The sequence below is a fragment of the Rana temporaria genome, chromosome 6 (genome assembly GCF_905171775.1).
Source record: "Rana temporaria chromosome 6, aRanTem1.1, whole genome shotgun sequence".
Classification (NCBI taxonomy): Eukaryota; Metazoa; Chordata; class Amphibia; order Anura; family Ranidae; genus Rana; species Rana temporaria.
In genome coordinates, this window is record NC_053494.1 from 145,779,340 (window position 1) to 145,804,322 (window position 24,983).

Sequence of the window (24,983 nt, forward strand, 5' to 3'; positions counted from 1 at the left end):
TCTGCTTGATTCCGAGCATGCTTGGAATTTTGTGCATCGGAATTGTGTGCACACATTTGGAATTTCCGACAACAAAACTTGTTGTCGGAAAATTTGAGAACCAGCTCTCAAATTTTTGTTGTTGGAGATTCCGACAGCAAATGTCCGATGGAGCCTACACACGGTTAGAATTTCCGACAACAAGCTCCCATCGAGTGTACACGGCATTACTTTCCGGGCCCGGCTACTACTGGGTGGGGAGTGGAGGAAAATTACTCCGCCAGGGAAGGCAAGGAGATAAGCAGGCAGGCGGCTGGTTGGGACTTGAGCCAAGGCAGAAGAACATGCGAGGGGAGCTGAATGGGCATGCACCCGAAACTGAAGAAATATTCCCTCCGCTCCGACCCACACATGATCATCAGAAAGAGGCACAGATAATGGAAAAAAATACACTCCCTAAGCTAGTAGGAGCTGCATAGCGGGGGGTTGTAATTCAGATTTTTTTTTTTTATTCTGCACTGACTGTCTTTGAAATTGCCCCAGCTCCTGTTCAAATCCAATACGGGGACAAAACCGGGGACAGACGTGGTTCGGGGACAGTGTCCTCAATCCAGGGACTGTCCCCAGAAACTGGGGAGGTCACCCTAATTTTGGCACGTTTTTTTTTTTTTTGCTTTTTCCTTCCCCAGAGCAAGGCGTCCAGGGGAGGAAAAGAAATGTCCTTCGTGCACGAGGCTTTAGTTTTAAAAACTTTCTTCAGTGTTATATCAAAAATGTAAACTCAGTGCAGACTTCTTGGTTTTCAAACAAGCAGGTAAATGAAATTTCTGGGGCCATCTTGTACAAACCCTTCAGGTTTCCATATTCCAAGGAAGCAACATTTACATATTTAACAATTTCAGAAACTTGCTGTATCTGCAAATTGAAATGTAAAGGTACTCTATAACATTTATTTACAACATGTCTTACAGTACACAGCACTAGCAAGTTGTTAGATGCTCATGGTAACCTTTTGACTTTAGTAAATCAGAGTCACTGACCTGAAGCAAGTATGCAGATCAGTTCTGATACTTGTTGCATATTCATTCTATGTCTAAGACTGAAACCAGAGAGCCATTGTGAACATCAGGATTGGCACCCTGCATATTTTGCCTATGACATGTTTCCTTTAATGGGCATTCGTGCTTGCATGTATGAAATCGTATAAGTCCCCTGTGATTTCCAAAGTGAAAAGGGCCTGACCCACCTCCCAGACTAACCATTGCAAGCTGGAGGTCGTGTGAACCAGGTCTTATACTTTGGAAATGAGCTCACTTGCTGAGAAATCCAAGTCTTGCAATGTGCGCACATAGGAATGCAGACCGCAATAAAAACCCAATAGGGGTACTACTCCTTCACACTCTACAAATGAAAAATAAACTTTGTTTGGAGGCTACTTTAGGTGTTTGGGAAAGGTTAGATTTTAGAGACATTTTAGGAAACTATAACTTTTTTTTTTTTTACACCAGCAAGGTGCTTTTGTACTTATTGTTACTCTGCATATGTGCATGCAGTTATTTCATGGCATTATACTTCCACAATTTATGTAAATTTGTAACTAACATCCCATCTACAGCATATTGTGTCTGTGAGCACAACTGCCCATTTTGTCTATGTTCTATTACTATACCATATATAGCTGCCTCAGTTGAGCTTACAGTGGCAACGCCTGCTATAATGGCATCACTCTCAGGAATGTTTCAGTTCCAATGGACCCATGCCACAGTCCTTAAAGAGACCCTGTTCCCACACCATTAATTTCAGCAAAAATGATCCCATAAGATTACATTTAATGTATTTTATGCATGTTAAGCCCCATACACACTATCAGTTTTCCTTCAGGTTTTTCTCTTCAGGTTTACCAAAACCATGTAGTGCAAGGGCCTGCCTGATTGCATACAAATTGAAACACTTAGGCCTCGTACACACGTCAGAGTTTCTCGGCAGAATTCAGTGAGAAACTCGGTCAGAGCCGGATTCTGCCGAGAAACTCTGTCGTGTGTACACTTTCGGCCCGATGCCGCCGAGGAACTCGTCGAGAAAATAGAGAACATGTTCTCTATTTTCTCGTTGTTCTATGGGAGAACTCGGCCCGCCGAGCTCCTCGGCGGCTTCAGGGCTGAACTCGCCGAGGAACTCGATGTGTTTGGCACGTCGAGTTCCTCGGCCGTGTGTACGAGGCCTTAAGGTTTGACCTCATATTAGATGGTTCTGGTAAACCTGAAGAGAAAAACCTGCAGGAAAACTGATAGTGTGTATGGGGCTTTACAGTAAAACCTTGAATTGCAAGCATAATTCGTTCCAGAAATATGCTTGTAATTCAAAGCACTTGTATATCAAAGCAATATTCCCCATTAGAAATAATGGAATGATTTGTTCCACAACCATTTATTCATAGGTCCTTCAGTTTATAGTCCATATAAAAAGATTATAGCAATGTGCAACCATAAAATGTCCACCCACAAATGGAAGCCTCCACAAGGGGATTAGAAGCAAAATCCAGCAGGAGCTACAGAGTATAAAAGAGAAGAGAGGCGCCTCTAAGTGTAGAAAAATTATGATAAATGTCATTCCTTCATTAACTGTAACCATTGCTACACTAATGCCGCGTACACACCATCGTTTTTCCTACACACCATCGGTTTGTCTGATGAAAACAGACCGATAGACTGTTTTCATCGGACAAACCGATCGTGTGTGGGCCCCATCTGTTTGTTTTCCATCAGTGAAAAAAAATAGAACATGTTTTAAATTTTTCCTATGGATAAAAAAAACGATAGAAAAATGCGATCGTCTGTATAAAACTCAATCGGTCAAAAATCCACGCATGCTCAAAATCAAGTCGACGCATGCTTGGAAGCATTGAACGTCATTTTTTTTGGGCTCGTCATAGTGTTGTACGTCACCACGTTTGGACACGATTGGATTTTTGACTGATGGTGTGTAGGCAAGAGTGATGAAAGTCAGCTTCATCGATATCCAACAAAAAAATCCATCGGATTAGATTCCATCAGATATCCGATCGTTTGTATGAGGCTTAAGGCTTAAAAAGGGTTTGTCTATAGTTATATTTTCCTAACTTCAAAGTGGAACCTCACGCTTATCATAAAAATCATAGCAAAGACACCTTTAGAAACAGATACCTATAGACAGGGCTGCTGATAGAAATCGCGGGGCCCCACATAGACTACCTGGTATGGCCACCCCAAGAAAATATTAAAGCTAAAAATACAATAAATAGTATTATTAGCAGACACAAATACAACATAACTCACAGAATTCCTGCTAAATCTAAAAGATAAAATTGAGTTCATAAATAAAAATTAAGATGATAAAAATATACAGGCTGGGCAGTTCTGGGATCAGAGAGATGGAGGGATAAAATCAAAGTTGCAGAGATAACAAACTCAGGAGCAGAATTAATATTAGAGTCAGTGCTGGGAGGGGGATTAGTGAGGGATGACTGTCTCTTTCTCAGGAGGTAAAAGCTGGCATTAAAGCGAGGGGAGAGTCCAGCTTTTAGCGAGTTCTGCAATGGTCAGCCATCACTAACCCCCCTCCCTGTGTGGGCCCCACTGTGTGCTTGGGCCCCCTATAAGTGGACTGGTGGTCTACCCCTATCAGCGGTCCTGCCTAGAGATATAAAGTGCTCTCCCCCAAAGAGACCACTGGAAATAGACAGGTTCTTCCATAATAGAACAGAGGCTGCCAGCCCCAGACACAGTTCCAAGGACACATGCTCAATCTAGGGGATGCCTTTTTATAGATTTGGACTCCTTTAGCAGCAGCCTTTTTCTTGCGGGGGATGGGGGCAGGGTGCAGAAAGTAATGGCCAGCTAATCTGGAACTATATGCCTGAGATCCTAGTTCAGGGCTGTAACGGTACCCCAAATGGGACAGGAGTTAAAGCCGTTTAGGATATTCCATTCCCAAACACAAGGCAGGTACCGACACCCCACAGTCAGGCAAACAGCTCTCTATGAAGTTCAAGAAGGTCTGACAATCTTTATTGAGAAAGCAGGCTCTTATGTACACAAAAGGAATACTGCAGTAACCAAATGAACTATGAACCAACTCCACCCACAACATCACACAATGGTTTCATAATGAGCCCCCCCCCAATACACATCATCCTTAATACATATTTTAGCAGACATCCTGATTCCGGGCCCTGGCCTAATTTACATAAGCTAATTAACTACAGCTGATGACTCAGACGTCTGACCTTTAGGCTGTCTGTTAACTTACAATACACATTATTACAGTAGCAGACTTAATTACCACAATAGACAATAGAATGCAATCACACCCCAACTCATCACAGCAAGCTTTATAGTACACTACAGCCAACACACAATATATATACAATGTATACCACATAAAAATCTGACTAGCACAGACCATAGTGGGGTTCTCATTCACCCTGTGCCCCTATTAGAGACACAGGATGATCTACACTTAAGAGGCATCGGGGAAGCTGAAACAGGAGTATCTCATACTTTCTAAGAGCTTCTGGGTCCCACGGGCCCTTCCGTTACAAGGGCCTTACAATGTACAAGGACAACTGTCAGTGTGACCTATTCCAGTTTCTATGAGACACTCTTCAGTGAGGGAGAGAAGGATCCTTCTCCAGACTAGCCTCCACAGGTGATGCCCTCCAGCAAATGTTCTTTAATCATATCTCCTTCAGGCCCTCAGTCACATACATATGCTGAGGCACAACAACAATTCTTAGAGCACACACTGGCTGTCTCCCATGGGCCAAAGCCCCAAGCGAAGAAGGTCAGAACAGGCCCCCCAAACATTTATTGTCTCTCCAGCCACCTTCTGGGTGTCCCTTCCCAGGGATTGGCTGAAGATAAAAAAAACCTTCATAACTCATTGGTTGACTCTCCTACTGTATTTTCTGGATGCTTCTTCCAGGAGCAGGCAAGAGTAATTAACCACCAAACTTAGGGACAACTGACCAGACCAGAAAAACAGACCACTACTCCACAAAACACAGCAGACCCAAACTAAATTTAGCCTAACTGAGGCAGGGAGCTACAGATAATTGCAGGCTAAGTTTTCTTTGCATACCTTATTTTTTTCACCCTATTCTTCTCATTGCAGCTATTTTCACTAAAGCCCTGTTCACGTTACTCGTCACTGGAATGCCCGTTCCTGCTCTCAATTTTATTTGTGATCGTGATTACCACACATGTTACATACCACACATCTTCACTTGGATGGGCTGCCCTATGCACGTTTGTCATGGCAGAGAAGCTTGGGGTTCAAGGTTTGGCCCTGATCCAGATGTGTCTTTACTTTCCTGCAATTTTCGCACATTTTGTCACATGACAATCACAGAAAAATCATGCTGTGTTTGGAGAATAATTGCCCTCAAACGTTGCCATAATTTTAGTGCACTTTGGAATCATGGGCAGAATCGCGCTAATTCTGCACGCGTTTTCAAATTCTTAAGTGTGAACAGTGCCTAAGGGCAGATGAATCCATCTGCCTTTACTTCCTGAAACTCTGGATCTGCCTCGTGGAACATGTCCCCTTGTTCCTTTCTAAGGGGACAATCCTGCTCACCCCACCCCCATTAAAACAGTAAATCTAAGGACTGGTAAGATGTAATATAATTTTGGTCTTGGATTTGGGTACACTTTAATTATTGCCACTACTGTCTGTTTGTTGCCCTTGTAGTGTCACAACTGCTCGTTTGTTGCCCATATAATTATTTAACCATTCATTTAACAACTTCCCATCCGCCATATGTATATAAACAAGTTTGGATGGGAAGGGTGATATCTTGGTCATCTGCTGGCAATTCCCTACAAAGTAAAAGTAATCCTATCAGCTAAAGAGCCGCTTGATTACTTTTACAGGTGGTGCAAGGGGGTCTAACCCTTTCCCACCACTGTCACCTTTACTGGGCTGTCCCATATGATATAGCACCAAACCTCCTGTGTAACTCCAAACTAGTAACCTGTAAAGGCTTTTAAAGCTTGGAGATTTTTAGGTATCGTAGTTTGGTGCCATTCCACAGGCAAATGCAATTTTTAAAGCGTGACATGTTTGATATATATTTACTGAGTATAACATCATCTTTTATATTTTACAAAACAATTGGGTAATATATTGTGAGTTTTGCATTAAAAGCATTTAAAGTGAATTTTTCCCCCAAAAAATTGCATTTGAAATACTGCTGCGCAAATATTGTGTGATATAAAAATATTCAGCGCCCATCATTTTATTCTCTAGGGCCTCTGTTTACAAAAATATATAATGTTTGTGGGCTGTAAGTGGTTTTCTAGCAACAAAAATTATGTTTTTTACATGTAGGAGAGGAATGTCAGTATTGGCCCAGACTGAACGCGGTTAATGCCCCTATATTTTAATGATTGCTTGTTTGTTTCCTATATACTTCCACTACTAATTGTTTGTTGCCCATGTACTATCACAATTGTCTATTTGTAGTCCACACATTGTCACGTGAGAGATCAGATTTGTCTGATATGGATGTCTATGCACATTTATCACTTGTATGACCAAAATCTTGTGTCATTTTCAGTTCCTGCTGACCTTTGGTGCTCATATTGCCTTGCGTGCCATGCCATAACACAACTTGCATAGAAGATGAAGCAACTCAGCGGTCCCTATTTCCTGAGTATGCTGAAGTGGAATACTGCTGTTTGTCAAATATTCTCCCTCAACCTGCTGTAAATACACATAGGGTTGTGGTCACATTACTTCACAGTCACACAGGGAAGCAGAAGGAAATGATTAAGGTCAGTGTGAAGGTCTGTTGCTAACTGATAGAGTTAGGGAGTGAAAATGGCAGTTATAGGAATAGAAAAGCAACTCTAGTTTGTTGCTTGTCTTTTCTAACCCAAAAAATTGGTGCTGTAAGTATAGTCACAATTAGGCTGCATTCACACCTGAACGCGGCGTATTTTACCGCGATTTGCCGCGACAAATTTCAGCGTTTTGTCCCGTGATTTGCCGCGACAAAACACGGTAAAATATGCCGCGGTAACATACACAGGAGGGGTGATCAACATTGTCGGCTATGGCCGAACGCCGAAAGCCGCCTGAAAAAAAGGTCCGGGACTTGTTTTGAGCTTCAGGCGTTTCGGCGTTCGGCGTGGAGATGTGAACCATCTCCATAGCCGACAATGTAAAATCACCCCTCCAGCGTATTGCAAGCTGCAATAGCGTCGCTCTACAGGCGACAATACCCCGAGGTGTGAATGGAGCCTTACAGTTGAAACAGATGTGTAAACTGTATTAAAGTTTTTTTTAGGATATGATTTTTCTTGACTATTTACATTGGTCCAGCTTGGACCAACTTACAGCCTGCCTTCTATGGTCTAAAATCCATCTGGTTTAGTAAGGACCAGGCACATTACAATCCAGGTGGTTATACAGAAGTGAAGCTATCGATCAACTTTTTTTAAAACCACCCTGTTGGGTTTTCCCCACTCGATCAACAATGCAGGCTATATTAGGATCAGTGTATTCTGACGGAAGGGAAGCTTCCCCGCTGGTAAAACTCAGTTGCTCAGCCGAAAGGCTTCCCCCATCCACATTGAATGCGTGGATAGGGGGATCAAGTCTCATTCAACCCACTGGTCAAAGAAACTTAACTGACTCATGTAGGGCAGGGACGTGCAGTGAGGTCAGTGGCTGGTGAGGCACTGGCTAGTATCAGAGCCAGATATACACAGGTTACATACGCTGTGAACATTAGAGCGAGAGCAATAATTCTAGCACTAGACCTCCTCTGTAACTCCAAACATGTGGTAGTGCTGTATATATAAATATATATATTGTATATTTTGTTGTATACTCTTTACTGGGTCGTTTGGGGTGTGGCTGTATTCCAATTTTCTATTGTGTCTGTCGGCCTTGGATATTGTGGGATGTGTATGTAGATGAGCTGTGAGATTGGTGAGGGCGAATTCCTCCAGCGAATTCCTCCAGCGAATTCCTCCTTATTGGACAGTCTACCCCACCCGGGATGAAAAGGTGGGGGGATTGTTTAGAGTATTACCTGTGTACCTGTGTTTTCAATAAACAGTTTCAATGTTCAGCAACCAAACAAGTATCCTCGTGTTGTGTGGTTGTTAGCTGTTGAAATATCTGATATCTATATTCAGACTAGGAGGAAGTGGTATACGACGAAAGCACTCAGGCGGAGTGTTGGACGTTTCGTTACACTCAGGGAGTGGGAGCTATGCATCCTTATATTTCCCCAAGCAACACATATTATATCTAAACTTCAGCTTTAACCTGTGAAAAACGTTATATAATTTTTTTACACAGTTTTCAAATCCAGACTCCCATGCCTTATTCTATACAAGGCCCTGACCAGTCAATATTCTGTACTGCAGTAAAAGAAATACAGCTTAGTCAAGGCTGTGATTGGATAGTGAATGGGAAGCAGCTCACTGATGAGATTATGTTTGTGTTCTTTCCTCCAATCACCAAGTTCTTTTTGTTAGATGTACAGCACTCTACAAGGCAGAAGCCTCATAGACTTATAGAGCTTCCTCTTCCAGTCTGAATACTGATGTTGAGGGACTGCGGGGGGCTAGTACAAAAACAAGATGGAAGGACATTTTTAGAATATATTTATGTATTTTAATCATTTAAAACATGATTAGCATAGGTGAGTTAGCTGCCCATGTTTATACTGCACATCTCATATTCAGCGGACTTACACAAGCACAGGTTCAGCAAGAAGGCTTCAACTTCATGTCATCTGCTGAGAAACCATCAATCTGTGCCTGCTGTCAGGTCACATTTTGTCTGTTCTGTTGGCAGTCTTGCCATATTACAATAACTGGCATGGCATAAGGTGTTGACATACCTCAAAATAGAAATTCACCCTTTTCTTTGTTCAGATGACTGAATTTGACCTATACAAATATCCATGTGCTTTGTCCTAGGCTCTGTAACCCATACGTAACATTCATTACATGGAAAACTGGGTGTACAGCACACATACACCGTCTGTACGATTTAACGAGAAATTCTGACAACTTGATTGCATACATAACAGACTTAGTCCTGATAAGGTTTAAACCCAAATATTGACAAACTGGCATTAAACATTGGACTGCTTTGTTCGATGTAATATGTGATCCTAGAGTAATTGAATCATGTGTACACTTTAATATCTCATGTAGTGATTGGGCAATAACAGAGCAAACATTACACATTCTGTACACGGTGACCAAACTATAATCCTAACAAAGGTCCATTTAGACTATCTTCTTTTTATTTCACTACTCTAGATCCGGTGTCCTATAACAGACTCATAAGCTGATGTGTGATTCTTGTGACTTTCTAGCTTGATGCACATTTAAAGGTCTCATTTACATGAATGTATTGATCTGTATGTCCATGTGAAGGAACCGTCTTTATCCACACGGGATGCACGAGTGTACTATGTAGACCAGTGCCGGCAGCCTGTTTAAATCAATGACGGGCAGTCAACTGCACGGACCTGCACACACCTCCACGCTCATACTGGAGTGTACATTCATTGGAGGGCCAGATCAAAACAGATTAGTGCGCCCGTGTGAAAAAAGCCTGAAGCTGAACTCCAGTCAGATATAAAGGATACAGATTAAGGCCTCTCTGTATCAAATAAATCATCCCTAAATGTATGTTTAAATGCAAGTAGTGTAAGTACCTGAATCTGACTTAGTATCAGTCTCTTGGAAATTCTGTACAATGGAGCTCAGACCAGGAGAGGGAGAAGCAGCATAACAACCAATAACCATTCAGCTTTGCTATAGTGCATGGAGCATGCTGATAGGAGGAGAGCAGAATGAGCTCATCAATCTTCTGCTTTTCCATTCACTGTCCAGTAACAAGCTGGGGGAGGCAAGAGACCTGTAGGTGTTACTGATCTACAGGGGAGAAGAATCAGATCTCCTGCCCTGGCAGACAGGGCTTTGAAAATCTTAAAGTGTTTGTAAACCTTTGTTTTTTTATTTTGTTTTTGTGTATAAAGATAACAAACATGCCTATACTTACCTGGTCTGTGCAAAGGTTTTGCACAAAGCAGCCCTGATCTTGTTCTAGTGGCCACATTTGGCACTCCAGGCCCCCTCCTATTTATTGGGGGCACCCGTGTGGGCTCCACTCCTGAGTCCCGCTGCTGAGTCCATTGACACAGACAGCAGCACTCAGCCCTGCCCCACGCTCCGTGTCACAGGGATACAAATATCTGACAAATGTTTTATCCCTTTCTACCTTGCCCTGAACTTAAACATTTGGCTGGAATCAGGCTTTAAGTGAACCTCTCCATTCCCAAAGCTTGTAAACATTGTGGTCACTTTATAGTCCACTTATTTAGCTGTTTCAAATGATATCCTAATTTCCCCAAAGGTTCAGGCTAGACCCTCACTGCTACTTATATATAAATTTCAACTTCTCATGAAAAGCTTAAACTCTCATCTCATCTCCAACTACTCCCTTGGGCTGCTGACATATGTAGAGAGCAGTGGACACATGACTGTGAAGGGCAGAGATGTGTCTGATGTGTTGGCTGTGATTGACTTAGTGGCTTGACCTTCTCTATGCTATGTGAGGGACAAATGGAATTGCCAATGGGTAGGAACTAGCTCTTAGGGACAGATTGGAGAAAAGCTTTTGGTTACTGATTATGCACAATCAAATTGGTATAAGCCAGATAATGTATATTTGATATACACTGGCTAAGGAAAGGTTACTTCATGTATCAGTTTTAGCTGAGCTATGCATTTTTGCTTCATTGAGACCTTTGCCGCAGAAAACCGCAGATTTAAAGTGCAGTATATATATAGGATGCATCTCTGTTCTTCTGTGAATTATATATCTTTGACTAAAGGTGTGCCAGATCCCAATCTAATGTTCTAAGTGCATATTACCTGCCTTAGGAGGATGCTTAGGGATGCATCGATACCATATTTTTTAGTACGAGTACTGATACTTTTTTTTAGTACTTACCGATACCAATTACTAATATACCTACCACAATTTTTTTTACTTCAGCTGTCAGCAATGGTACAAAGCATTGAAAGTTATTTACAAACAAAATATATATTTTTTTTAAATTTGTGCTTTTTTCAATGTAAAACGTGTAAATATATGTTAAAGGTGTAAAAATATTAATGAACAAAGCAAACAGAAAAAAGTTTTAAATATTAATAGTTTGTTAACCTGAAGAAAAAAAATGGATCCTACTCCTTTAACCACTTCCCGCCCGGCCTATGGCCGATTTACGTCCGGGAAGTGGTTATGAAATCCTGACAGGACGTTCCAGAACGTCCTGCAGGATTTCATGCCGCGCGCGCCCGTGGGGCGCGCATCGCGGCGATCGGTGATGCGGGGTGTCAGTCTGACACCCTGCATCTCCGATCTCGGTAAAGAGCCTCCGGCGGAGACTCTTTACCACGTGATCAGCCGTGTCCAACCACGGCTGATCACGATGTAAACAGGAAGAGCCGCCGATGGCTCTTCCTCCTCGCGTCTGACAGACGCGAGTAGAGGATAGCCGATCGGCGGCTCTCCTGACAGGGGGGGTTCGCGCTGATTGGTTATCAGCGCAGCCCCCCCTCGGATCGCCACCCTGGACCACCAGGGATGCCCACCCTGGACCACCAGGGTGGGCAAAAAAAAAAAAAAAAAAAAAAAAAAAAAAAAAAAGTTAAAAAAAAAAAAAAAAAAAGCATAAAGAAAAAAGATGCCAGTCAGTGCCCACAAATGGGCACTGACTGGCAACAATCAGTGCTGCCACCCCAGTGTCCATCAGCGCCAACCCAGTGTCCATCAGCGCCACCCCAGTGTCCATCAGCGCCACCCCAGTGTCCATCAGCGCCACCCCACAGTGCCCATCCATGCCCAGTGCCCACCTAGCAGTGCCCATCTGTGCCACCCATAAGTATACATCAGTGCCGCCCATGAGTGCCCATCTGTGCCGCCTATGTGTGCCCATCAGTGCCGCCTATGTGTGCCCATCAGTGCTGCCTATGTGTGCCCATCAGTGCCGCCTATGTGTGCCCATCAGTGCCGCCTGTGTGCCCATCAGTGCCGCCTATGTGTGCCCATCAGTGCCGCCTATGTGTGCCCATCAGTGTCGCATACCAGCGCCGCCAATCAGTGCCACCTCATCTGTGCCCGTCAGTACTACCTCCTCGATGTCCATCAGTGCCATCTCATCGGTGCCCATTAGTGCCGCCATATCAGTGCCCGTAATTGAAAGAGAAAACTTATTTACAAAAAAATTAACAGAAAAAAATAAAAACGTATTTTTTTTTCCAAATTTTCAGCCTTTTTTTAGTTGTTGCGCAAAAAAAAAAAAATCGCAGAGGTGATCAAATACCACCAAAAGGAAAGCTCTATTTGTGGGAAAAAAAAGGACGCCAATTTTGTTTGGGTACAGTGTAGCATGACCGCGCAATTGCCATTCAAAGTGCGACAGTGCTGAAAGCTGAAAATTGGCTTGGGCGGGAAGCTGCGTAAGTACCTGGTATGGAAGTGGTTAAAGTATTTTATATAGCACAGTGCTTGTGCTGTGTCATTTGGCCCCCTGTAACACCTGACATACCAGACTGATCCTGCCAGTTTCTGCACTCCCCTTTGTAAACTGACCATGGTGTTATCAAGGCTGCTGAGCCCTGACACTGCAATGGAATGGTTTAGATAAAAGCATAACCATGTGTTAGAATGGCCCAGTCAAAGTCCAGACCAAAATCCAATTGAGAATCTGTAGCAAGACTTGAAAATTGCTGTTCACAGATGCTCTCCATCCAAACTGACAGAGCTTGAGATATTTTGCAAAGAAGAATGGGCATAAATTTCACTCTGTAAAGCTTATAGAGACATCCCCAAAAAAACTTGCAGCTGTAATTGCAGCAAAAGATGGTTCTATAAAGTATAGACTCAGGGGGCTGAATCCAAATGCACGCCACATTTTTCACATATTTATTTGTAAAAAAATTAAAACTTTTTATAATTTTCCTTCCAATTTACAATTATCCAGTGGACGCCTTTTTACGGAGAAACGCAGCATCGGGTGGAGCTAAGGACTCTGATGTCATCGCACTCCAGTTGGTTTGGCGTGAGCCGCCACTGGTAGTCTGTTTTTTATTTGTTTTTATCAGGATGTCAGTAACCAGTTTATTTTTAATAAAGGGTACCTTTTAATATACTGCACCATGAAGTTTACCTCTTTTTTTCATTTATAATATGCCCAAACCCTGCTCATTGAACGCCTTTACCTATCACTATCCCGGGAGGATAGTATGTGTCCTGGGATAAAGATCCAGCTGATACAAAGGGTTGCTTGGTATCCCATGAAGAGGTGAAAAAGTTCGCTAAGGAAGGATTTTCTGCTTTTGATCAACTTCCATGTCCGGAGCGTGGTGAACCAACCCCGGTGTGCTGAGCCCGTTTGATCTCCATAACAGAGATCCATCGAGTCGCTAACGGACAATTTATCTACCTTTACCTGATGGAAGCATAAAACTGAAGATTTGTATCTTTGCTCCTGTGTTTGATTGAATCCTTGCAGCTTTTTTTGCTTCTTTCTTGGACTTCAAAGTTGCTTTTTATTGCTTTTCTGTTGGACTTTAAGTGATCACTCAGGATTATTGCTGAAAGTGTGCGGCAGTTTTCATTCACTTATATTGCTGCTTGCTTTCATCAATTGTATATGAGTGGCATTGTGTTTATATTCACATTAATTCTCATATGTTTTTTTCAAATTCATATACATATACACTTTTATAGTCGCTTGTTTATGCGTTTTTTTTAGGTTGCGCATTATTTTCACTTTATTACTATCACATAACATACCAATAAAATACATTTACATTTTTGGTTGTAACATGACAAAATGTAGAACATTTTAAGGGGTATGAATACTTTTTCAAGGCACTGTATGTTATTCTGGTTAGCTAAATTGTCTTCTGTCGAAGCATCTGCCATTATTTGTCTTTACCATTTTTATTTGCTGTCAGTAAATAAATAATGGAGGACTAGTCTAACAGTACTCTTAGGTTGACATGCATCCCTCCCCTCACCTAAAATAATTTAATTTTTTTATAAAACAATGAGGGGTAGAGGGGAAGTAAAATATATCCATCCAACCTCCACAACCACATGCTTTTCAAATGATCACTGCTACAACTGCGTCTAGCATCTTGACATAGCGCTAGAAAGCACCATAGTCATATAGCCACTATAAGTATTGTGACAGGAAGTCAGGTAATCTGTGGGTGTTGTCCAGACGGGAGATACATTTCTGCCTTGTTTAGACAATACACCAATTATTATCGGGTGTTGGCTGCAGAAGTAGCCAGAAAGGTTTAAGGGCGTTGGAAAACTTCAGCTGTACAGAATGAGGCAATTAAGGCCTCTATAAGTAATCCAGAGGATTACTACTGATTGCTGCATCCTGAGGCTTTTTGAGTGAAGGAGAGCAGTGAACAGAAATACTTCTGAAGAGGTGAGGTGCTGTTGATTTTTTCTGTGTGATAAAAATCAAAAAGGACTATTGTTTTTCTGCTGTATGACCAGCAGTGTCTGCTCAGCAGTAGGCTGTGCCAGACTTCATAGATAGGTTCCTGTGTGGTTAAACTAGACGCCCCAAGTGGCCAGGGTTTATTTTATGTTTGATTTTGTTTATGCTGTTTGGATGCTTGCAATTGTTTCAGCAAGATGGAAGAATAAACCAAATTCTTTGTTTTCAACCATCTTCGGCTGTTTCTCTGTATCGTTCAGTGTGTAGTGAACCCATCCAGGGGGTCACACACCCCCGCTACCGAGCTAATCCCTTACAGTATGCAAAGGTTTCCTTTTCTTTTCTTGTTTCCCTTCTATTGCTTTCTTTACCTGAAAAACTCAGAGCTGCTAAGTGGAAAAAATGGTAAAGACAATAGCTGTAGACTTGTTCTAAGTGTGTCTGAATGCTCAACGAGGCAATGGGAAACTGCACCTGTGCTCACAACAGAAGCATGCTCATTCTAAAATGGCTAATGGCAAGTGTGTCCATATACAGAACAAACATTTCCTAATTATCAATGTGTACATACCCTTCAGTGTCATACTGTGCGATAGGAGCACTTTCTTCTCCATTCTGGGGAGAGGGGGATTTGTCTAATATCATTTGCACGTCAGTTTTTAGGTAGTGTAGGAAATTGCTGATGTTTACTCTGATTGCAGCCTGCTGTATAAATTGTTGTGTATCTCTGACGTGGCAACAATGAATCATTCACTGACAAACACTATACATTTTTCCGCACAACAAGACAATTAATAGGAGCAACGACAGAGAAAATCAAATCCTCTGCTGATCAGAGCTATTGTTTTTTTTCAGCAAAGTCCGCTGAATAGTTCTGATATAAGCTTATGATCACGGAAGTGACCATGATCTTATAACAGAAGGAGGAATGTCAGGTCCGTATGGCATACGGATCTGGCCAGCTAGAAGCAGTTCTGTGGACATAGAACATGTACTATGGCCATGACAGCAAAAGGGTTAAACAGCTTGTTTCATCCCTCACACTGATGTCTTCAAGGAACAGCTTGTTCTGTTGAAAAATAACAGACTTACTGCCGGTTCACACTACAGCGTCATGAAAGTCGGCACGACTTTGCGAGGCAACTTGAGGCAACTTCGAGCAACTTCAAGGCAACTTCAACTCACCTCCAGGACAGGAAACTTTGCCAGTGGTCAATTAAACAATAATCACCTCTGTGGGAGGGAGGGGTTTGCCTGAGAAAACTATTTTCTCTTCCTGTAAAGTTGCTTCAGTTAAGATAGAGATCCGACTTTGGAGGCGACTTCCATTGAAATCAATGGGTACAAGTCGCCTAGAAGTCACCTTGAAGTAGTACAGGAAAGCTTTAGGCTTGTGCAATTCATTTCGTAACGAATCAAAATTCGGACGAATTTAGCAACTTTCGGACATTCGGAAGCATTAGAATTTCCGAACAAAGCTATTACGAATAAAACCGAATCCAAAATAAATTTTTATAGCAAATAGCGAATGCCTAATTCGTTGTTGCATTAATGCGCCCAAATGCAACAGCAAACCGACTTGTTGTGATCCCAACCACACATCCAACAATAACACTTTCTGCTCTGCTCTCTGCTCCTCCCTTACCGCGCTGAACTTCCTTTTAACATGGTGTACAGGGCGGAGGCTATAGCGCATGTTAAAAACAAAAGTAAACTACGAGATTTTGAATCATTACAAATAACCGCAATGTATTTAGAAAAGTAAAAATCCATTTGAAGCACGTTAGGCAGCGCCATTGTGAGAGAGACACGGAAAATTACGAATCAACGATCCAAAAAAAGTTACGAATCAACAAAAATAATGTACTCTACCGAAAGTAGGAATTATAAATCAACTAAAATACGAAGTCCCGAACATGAAAAATCCCGTTTAGCAAAATTACAAATGATTACGACTCAACAGGACGGAAAAGAAACTAAACAAAACAAAACAAATTTACGACAGGACAGAAATAAACTAAACTAAACTAAACAAATGTTTTTGTTGTGCACAAGTCTAGAACCTTTTCTGAAGTCGGAGTGACTTCAGTAGTGTGCATTAAGACGACTCTCATTCACTTTAATGTAATTTCTCATGTCGTGCGACTTGGGGCCAGATTACCAGATTACCAGGTAAAAAGAAAGGAAACAAAAAAAGGAACCAAATGCAGCCACTACATCTTATAAACGGCAATATAGTAAAATGTATGCTTTTGTGTTTAATACTCCTTTAACTTGGGATTATTTTTTGGGTCTGTTTATATTTATTTTGCCAAATAAATATTACATTTAACCACAAAACGTGCAATGCATATTTGTACAGGTTGTCAGCGTACAGTTTAACCAATGAACAAAGTACACGTTTTTATAGTCAATCTCTTGGCATGCCAAGTAAGCTTAGTTGGTGCTATATGTGTCATCTGCAGATGCTTCACACTGCGGTTCTGTGCTTTGTAGATTGGTAACAAACCCGGCCACCTCGAAGCCTGTCACATACAGCAATTAGGAGCAGGCTAGGGCACAAGGTGCAGGAACTGTTTGTGAAACCTTCTATTACTGGCATAGACAGTGCTAGTGTTTAACTACTTAATGGGTTTTGGGAAATATTTCCTCATACTCCCCAGTCTCTTTCTATTATACCCATTAATCAGCCCACTTTGCCTGCTTTGGACATAGCTTCAGCTAATTTCCTCCCTTGACAGTTGTGACTCAGAAATCTCCTGTGGTTGTGATGTCTGTAGTGACGCCAGCAGTGGATTCTCGCTGGCTCTGTTAGAGCATGTGAGGTTTCATTGGATTGTTTGTGCAGGTTCAGCTCTCAGGGACACATTAGCAATGTTTAAGTGTTATTGCTCTTAGCGATCCCCTGCTCCCTTGTCTGCTTTCTAAAAATGGCCCCATTTACTTCAAAGACACAATCTTTCCATCTAGTTTTCTAGGTTTAAAGTACACGCTCACATGTTATAAAAAGTAGTCAAAATTACAAACATATATTTAAAAGTGAATACACAAGTGTATTTTCCTCCCCACATAGCAGAGGCTTACTTTATAGTAGTAGCACATCATGTAAATGCTTGTGGGCCCAGTAGACACAAAAGAATGTATCCCGGAGGCCTCCTCTGTCTGACTGCATTATCTAGGAAGCAATAGTATTTAATAATATATATGATAAAATAAATGCTATCCCTGCTCATTTTTTATCTTCATTTAGGTGCTTAGGGCAATTAGATGACAGAAGATTTCTGAGCATTAAGTCTCTTCAGAGATCACCATTTCTGGGGTGGAAAATTAGATGTTACATTTTGTTTTCACAGCTCATCTTTTATAGTTTTGCCATCTTTCGTCTTTTTTTTATTTTTTATTTTAGATTTTGTGCATGCATAAAAAAAAGACAAAACATATACAGTATACATAGCTCCAAACTGTCCCTGATTTTAAGGGACTGTCCCTGATTTTTAAGTCCCTCTGTCCCCCTTTTCTCCTCATTTTCCCCTAGTTTTGGTCTATATATTCATATATAAAATGTACTATTTATCATTCAAAAAGTGTTTCCCAGTGGTAAATATTTGATCCAATTTCTAAATTGTTGCTTTTGTAAATTTCAAAATCTGATCTAAAGGAATAGAAGTGGTAAAAAGAACACCTGGGGTTCAACAAATTGTATTTTATATTTTTTTTGCATAATTTTCCTTTTGTCCTATGCTAACATACTTTTGCTAATAGGTGTCCTTCGCTCCTATCTCAAAAAAGTTGGGAGGTATAAGTATATCCGATCATATACCTTGTAGTAGGCTAATGAAATAGTAAAGAAAATTACAGGAGTGGACACCAAACAAACTCAAAAAGGTTTAACATAGTCATGACGGCATATTCTGTTATGAGGATTTGAAAGATTTGGAACTCTGTTCTATTATAATCAGCTGGTGGAAATATTTAGCCAGTCACTGATTCCTGCAAACGGGTGGCCTGGGATTCTGGGGCCCACAGGGGGATTTCAGGTCTGGGGGCTCGCCTTTACCAACCCCTTAAATTTTTAAAACAACAAACTACGGCCTTCACCCAACAACATTACTTTTATTTCTGATCCCACCATGTAATACACAAAAGCAGTCATTTGTATTATCCACTTGCAGACCGACCCCCCCCCCCCACCCCCGCCACCATCGTAATGTTTTGCGAATGGACGGTTCACAAAAAATAATAAAAATTCCAACCTGAAACCCATAGGGACTGTTTTGCCAGCTGAAAGATTTGTAAGATTGTAATATTATGTGTAGCAATGCCTTTGGGAGTAGCTGGGTATTATGGGCCTGGTGATTTGGCCTGTAGCTTCACTCACTCACTCACCCGCCCACAAACAGCAATCCATGAATTTTATTTTACTACATTTTTGCCTCAGTTGTCCAGCGGAAAGAAGGTTGTTAGTAGTACAGGATAGTCCAAAACAGCAGCAGTAGTGTTTAGTAGTATGCTGTAGTATCTCTAAAGTGTACCTATGGTCAAAATGTAAAACACTATATTTATTTTCACATTGTATCAATTATGTTTAGCCTTTTCCTAGAAATCTGAATGATCTTGAAATTTGTAACTTACTTTCTGAAGATCCCCAAACATTTCCTTCTTAGAATTTCTTGACACATTTTTACTATGCACCTTGCATAGCTCCTAACTGTCCCTGATTTGGAGGGACTGTCCCTGATTTGGAACAACATCCCTCTGTCCCTCTTTCCTCCTCATTTGTACCTTATTTTGGGCTGATCTATATAGTTTTTATATAAAATGCACTACTTATCTATCAAAAAGTGTTTCCCAGTGCCTTTCATCCAATTTCTAAATTGTTGTATTTATACATTTTAAAAGCCAATATAAAGGAATATCAGTGGTAAAAAAAAAAGCACTTGTAGGTTTAACTAATTTTTGTTGTTTAATTCTCCTTTAAGGGGGCATCGCAGTGGGTGTGTCCTGTGCCTACATACTTTTGATAATAAGTGTCACTCATTCCCATCTCAAAAAGTTGAGAAATATGCCCGTGAATAGGCACAGAATTCACAGAGCCTGCCTTATGAACTACAGAGGTGCTGTGAGGAGGAGTTTCAGGAGGTGGAGTCAGTACCGCAATCACAGCTTGCAGGCAGTAAGGTACCATGGAATATGTAGTCCTTAGAAATCAAAAGTAAACAGCAGGGGAGAAACTGCAACACATGCAGGGAATTCAGAAAGTTGTGAAATAAGATAGACAGCAGATAGGCAGAATTTACAACATGGAAGGAGGTTTTTCCAAAAAGCTTATATTGGTTTGTCAAAGATAAATATTTTTTGATTGGCTATTGCAGATGCTATAAAATGAAAGTATATGTTGTGACTGTGGATCTCCTTTAACTTCAACCACAGTAGACCAGATGAGTAGATACCTTTTAAAGTAGAACTTTCCCCCACTTCATCAAAAATCATAGTAGCAAACAGCTTAACATGATCTGATTTGATCTTAAATCATCTTTTATTTATTAGTTAAACATTTTTTGCTTGTATATTTGCAATTGCTGTTTTTCCACTTCCTGAATAATTGAGGCACGGACAATATAACCAGGACCTCACAGATGCATACTGTGGAGTTCCTGTTATATGTTCCAAAAGGAAGTAAAGGAAGGTGGATTAATCTACCCTTAATGAAAATGGACACTGTCAGAAGATGGGGAGGAACAAAATAATAATTTATTTAACGAATAGTCTGGAATTAGCAATAAGTATCTGTATATTGACATTACTATCCATTTCCAAAGGCGCCCTTGTCGTAACTTTAATGTTATAGGTGAAGTTTGTTTTTAAGAATCTTCAGCCCCTCCCACCATTTATTTGTGGATCTTTAAGCTCAAATATGCAGTTTATCGTTGTAAACCTATAAGCCCAGATGGGCAATTACCAAACCAGGATTCTTCTTCTGCGTCTTTTCCCAAGAAGCAGGGCTGAGAAGCAAATGCTGGACCTCTCTGAAACAATACCTTTCCCAGGCAGCAGGCCTGATGGGCAAAGACACCTGGACTCACATCCTGCCCAGGCAGCAGGCCTGGGAGGTGAAGATTGGATCCTTCACATGCATATCCTCTCCAGATGAAGCCTGGGAGGAATGGCCTTTCCTAGAAAGTCACTGCAAATATTTATCCTTTTCCAAGGTCATATCACTAGCACAAACCCTAAATAATTGGCATGGGCAGAACAAATATTCATAACTCAATACATTAAGGGTAATTTACGAAGACTAGGGAAGCTGGAATGAAAAGCAGCTTTGCCTAGCAATCAATAAGCGTCTAGCTTCCATTTTCAAAACCTAACTGAACAAGCGGAAGCTGATTGGATTAGTAAATGCCCCATTTCATATTCTCACTCAACATGCTCTCTGCAGAGTTAGAACTATTTTACCAAAAAGCAGGAGAAAGGGGCTTTGCTGATTGCAGACCTATAGGAGATTCAGCAGGGGGTGTCACAACCCTCCTTAGAGAGGGAGAGAGCTCTGCTTCCACATAGAGGGGCAGATCCTCAAAGAAATTACGCCGGCGTATCTCTTGATACGCCACGTAATTTCAAATTTTGCGCGTCGTATCTTTGTTTCGGTATCCACAAAGCAAGATACAACGGCATCTGGGTTAGATCCGACAGGCGTACGCCTTAGTAGGCCGTCGGATCTTAGATGCAATTTTTCGTCGGCCGCTAGGTGGGGTTTCCGTCGTATTCCGCGTCAAGTATGCAAATTAGCTATTTCCGACGATCCACGAACGTACGAGCGGCCGTCGCATTTTTTTTACATCGTTTCCGTTCGGCTTTTTCCGGCGTATAGTTAAAGCTTCTATATGGTGGTGGCGTACTCAATGTTAAGTATGGCCGTCGTTCCCACGTATAATTTTGAAAATTTTACGTCGTTTGCATAAGTCGTCTGTGAATGGGGCTGGACGCCATTTACGTTCACGCCGAAAACAATGACGTCCTTGCGACGTCATTTGGAGCAATGCACCCTGGGAGTTTTTACAGACGGCGCATGCGCAGTTCGTTCGGCGCGGGGACGTGCTTCATTTAAATGAAACACGCCCCCTACCCGGCGAATTTGAAACTCTTACGCCGCGAGAGATACACTACGCCGCCGTAACTTACGGCGCAAATTCGTTGAGGATTCAAACCAAATCAAAGTAAGTTACAGCGGCGTAGCGTATCTTACATATGCTGCGCCCGGCGCAGATGTATGTGGATCTGCCCCAGAGAGTCTATCTCTACAGCATACTGGCATTGGGTAGGCTTTTCTATTTAGGGAATGGCCAACTTCTAAAGAAAACAAACTAAGTTTAGGTTCAAAAATATATGTCTGCATTTTTCGTGCAGCTTCCATTATTATTTTTTTCATGCTTTTTCATGTGCATCCAATGAAATCTATTCAGTCACACCAAAAACAAAAAAAACATACCTGCAACTTCTTCCAAATCAAACAAAAGCATGTTGCTTGGGGTGTGAACAGGAAGATAGATAATATGAGATTCCTCTTGTGGTGTGAGCGTGTACTTATGCCGCGTACACACGATCATTTTTCGGCATGAAAAAAACTTTGTTTTTCAAAAACGTCATTTAAAATGATCGTGTGTGGGTTACACATCATTTTTCAGGTTCTGAAAAACGACAATTTTTTTTCCCGAACATGCTGCATTTTTTAACGTCGTTTTAAACTATGTCGTTTTTCGGGTTGTAAAAAATTATCGTGTGTGGGCTAAAACGACGTAAAAAACTTGCTCAGAAGCAAGTTATGAGACGGGAGCGCTCGTTCTGGTAAAACTACCGTTCATAATGGAGTAAGCACATTCATCACACTGTAACAGACAGAAAAGCGCAAATTGTCTTTTACTAACACGGGATCAGCTAAAGCAGCCCAAAGGCGAATGGAACTTCCCCTTTATAGTGCCGTTGTACGTGTTGTACGTCACCACGCTTTGCTAGATCATTTTTTTAAAACAATGATGAAGTTGGGAAAACATTGTTTTTTTTTCATGCTGAAAAATGATCGTGTGTACGCGGCAATAGACTTCAAACATCTTTTGTATTGATGCACCAAAAGTTCCACAACTGATAAGACAAAAAGAGTAACAAGAATATATAATATTCTGTTCCCACAAGAAAAAAAACCTTTAACTCTTTTCACTGACATCTGTAGAGATAACTGACCTTCCCAAAGCCTAAGGATGGACAACTATGTTTGTCAAACACACACACATTATATATATATATATATATATATATATATATATATATATATATATATATATATATATATATATATATATATATTGTGACATGAAGTCAGGTAAATCTGTGGGTGTTGTCACAGATGGGAGATACATTTCTGCCTTGTTTAGACAATACACCAATTATTATTGGGTGTCGGCTGCAGAAGTAGCCATAAAGGTTTAAGGGCGTTGGAAAACTTCAGCTGTTCAGAATGAGGCAATTAAGGCCTCTATAAGTAATCCAAAGGATTACTACTGATTGCTGCATCCTGAGGCTTTTTGAGTGAAGGAGAGCAGTGAACAGAAATACTTCTGAAGAGGTGAGGTGCTGCTGATTTTTCTGTGTGATAAAAATCAAAAAGACTATTTGTTTTTCTGCTGTATGACCAGCAGTGTCTGCTCAGCAGTAGGCTGTGCCAGACTCCATAGATAGGTTCCTGTGTGGTGAAGGTAGACGCCCCAAGTGGCCAGGGTTTATTTTATGTTTGATTTTGTTTATGCTGTTTGGATGCTTGCAATTGTTTCCAGCAAGATGGAAGAATAAACCAAATTCTTTGTTTTCAACCGTCTTCGGCTGTTTCTCTGTATCGTTCAGTGTTTAGTGAACCCATCCAGGGGGTCACACACCCCCGCTACCGAGCTAACCCCTTACAATATATATATACAAAGTACAATAATTTTACCTCCGTACTTCTGTTGTTGGACTAGGAACAGAAGTTAGAAACACGACACATAGCAATATACACACAATGGGCCAGATCCACAAAAACCTGACGTAACTTAAAAAATCCCATTTAAGTTACACTGCCTTAAAGTTTCTACCTAAGTGCCTGATCCACAAAGCACTTATCTAGAAATTTCAGGCTGTGTAACTAAAATTCCGCCGGCGCAAGGCGTTCCTATTCAAATGGGGTGAGTCCCATTTAAATGAGGCGCGCTCCCGCGCCGGCCGTACTGCGCATGCGCGAAGTTACGTTACGCCGAGTTTTGAGGATCGCGACGGCTTAAAAAAGTTGCGTCGGGAAAAAAAAAAATGACAGCGGCATGCATTCCTGAGGGAGAACTCCATGCCAATTTTCAAAGAAAAAAACCGGCATGGGTTCCCCCCCCAGGAGCATACCAGGCCCTTAGGTCTGGCATGGGTTGTAAGGAGACCCCCCCACGCCGAAAAATTGACGTAGGGGGTCCCCCTACAATCCATACCAGACCCGTATCCAAAGCACGCTACCCGGCCGGTCAGGAAGGGAGTGGGGACGAGCGAGCGCCCCCCCCCCTCCTGAGCCGTGCCAGGCCGCATGCCCTCAACATGGGGGGGTTGGGTGCTCTGGGGCAGGGGGGCGCACTACGGGCCCCCCCCACCCCAGAGCATCCTGTCCCCATGTTGATGAGGACAGGACCTCTTCCCGACAACCCTTGCCATTGGTTGTCGGGGTCTGCGGGCGGAGGCTTATCGGAATCTGGGAGTCCCCTCAAATAAGGGGGCCCCCAGATACCGGCCCCCCACCCTAAGTGAATGGATATGGGGTACATCGTACCCCTATCCATTCACCTGTAGGCAAAAAGTAAAAGTTAATAAACACACAACACAAGGCTTTTAAAATATTTTATTATTCTGCTCCGGATGCCCCCCCTGTCTTCGTTATTAGCTCAATTAGCAGGGGGGGCTTCTTCTTCCGCTCTCCGGGGGTCTTCCACTCTCCGGGGGTCTTCCGCTCTCCGGGGGTCTTCTCCGCTCTCCGGGGGGGGCTTCTCCGGACTCCGGGGGGCTTCTTCCATCTTCTCCCCTCTTCCGCTGTTGACTCGGCGAACCCCGGTTCTTCTGCAGCTCTCCGGTGCCTTCTTCTTCAGCGCTGGCTGCCTGCTATGTTTGTGTGTTAGCTCGATTTCAAACAGGCAGCCAGCGCGGTCTTCTGTGACGCCAGGGTCTTGTCTTCTGTTCTTCCGATGTTGCCTCGTCGCCTGTTGTCGCTGTAATGATGGAAGCGCGCCTTGCATCCCATTTATATAGGCATCACCGTCCCATCATGCTCCGGTAGGTACCCACGTGGTGGGTGCACGTGGGTAGGCACCCACCACGTGGGTACCTGCCGGAGCATGATGGGACGGTGATGCCTATATAAATGGGATGCAAGGCGCGCTTCCATCATTACAGCGACAAC

The 24,983-nt window shown here is 42.1% G+C and overlaps 1 protein-coding gene across 1 annotated transcript in view; it reads left to right on the forward strand.

Moving 5' to 3' along the window:
• The window catches only part of RAMP1 (receptor activity modifying protein 1), a 132,946-nt gene that overhangs the window by 48,785 nt on the left and 59,178 nt on the right, over window positions 1-24,983 (forward strand). The window contains exon 2 of the mRNA XM_040358489.1: window positions 23,409-23,413. Coding sequence (XP_040214423.1) covers window positions 23,409-23,413 — 5 coding nt within the window. The remainder of the gene's footprint in view (window positions 1-23,408; window positions 23,414-24,983) is intronic.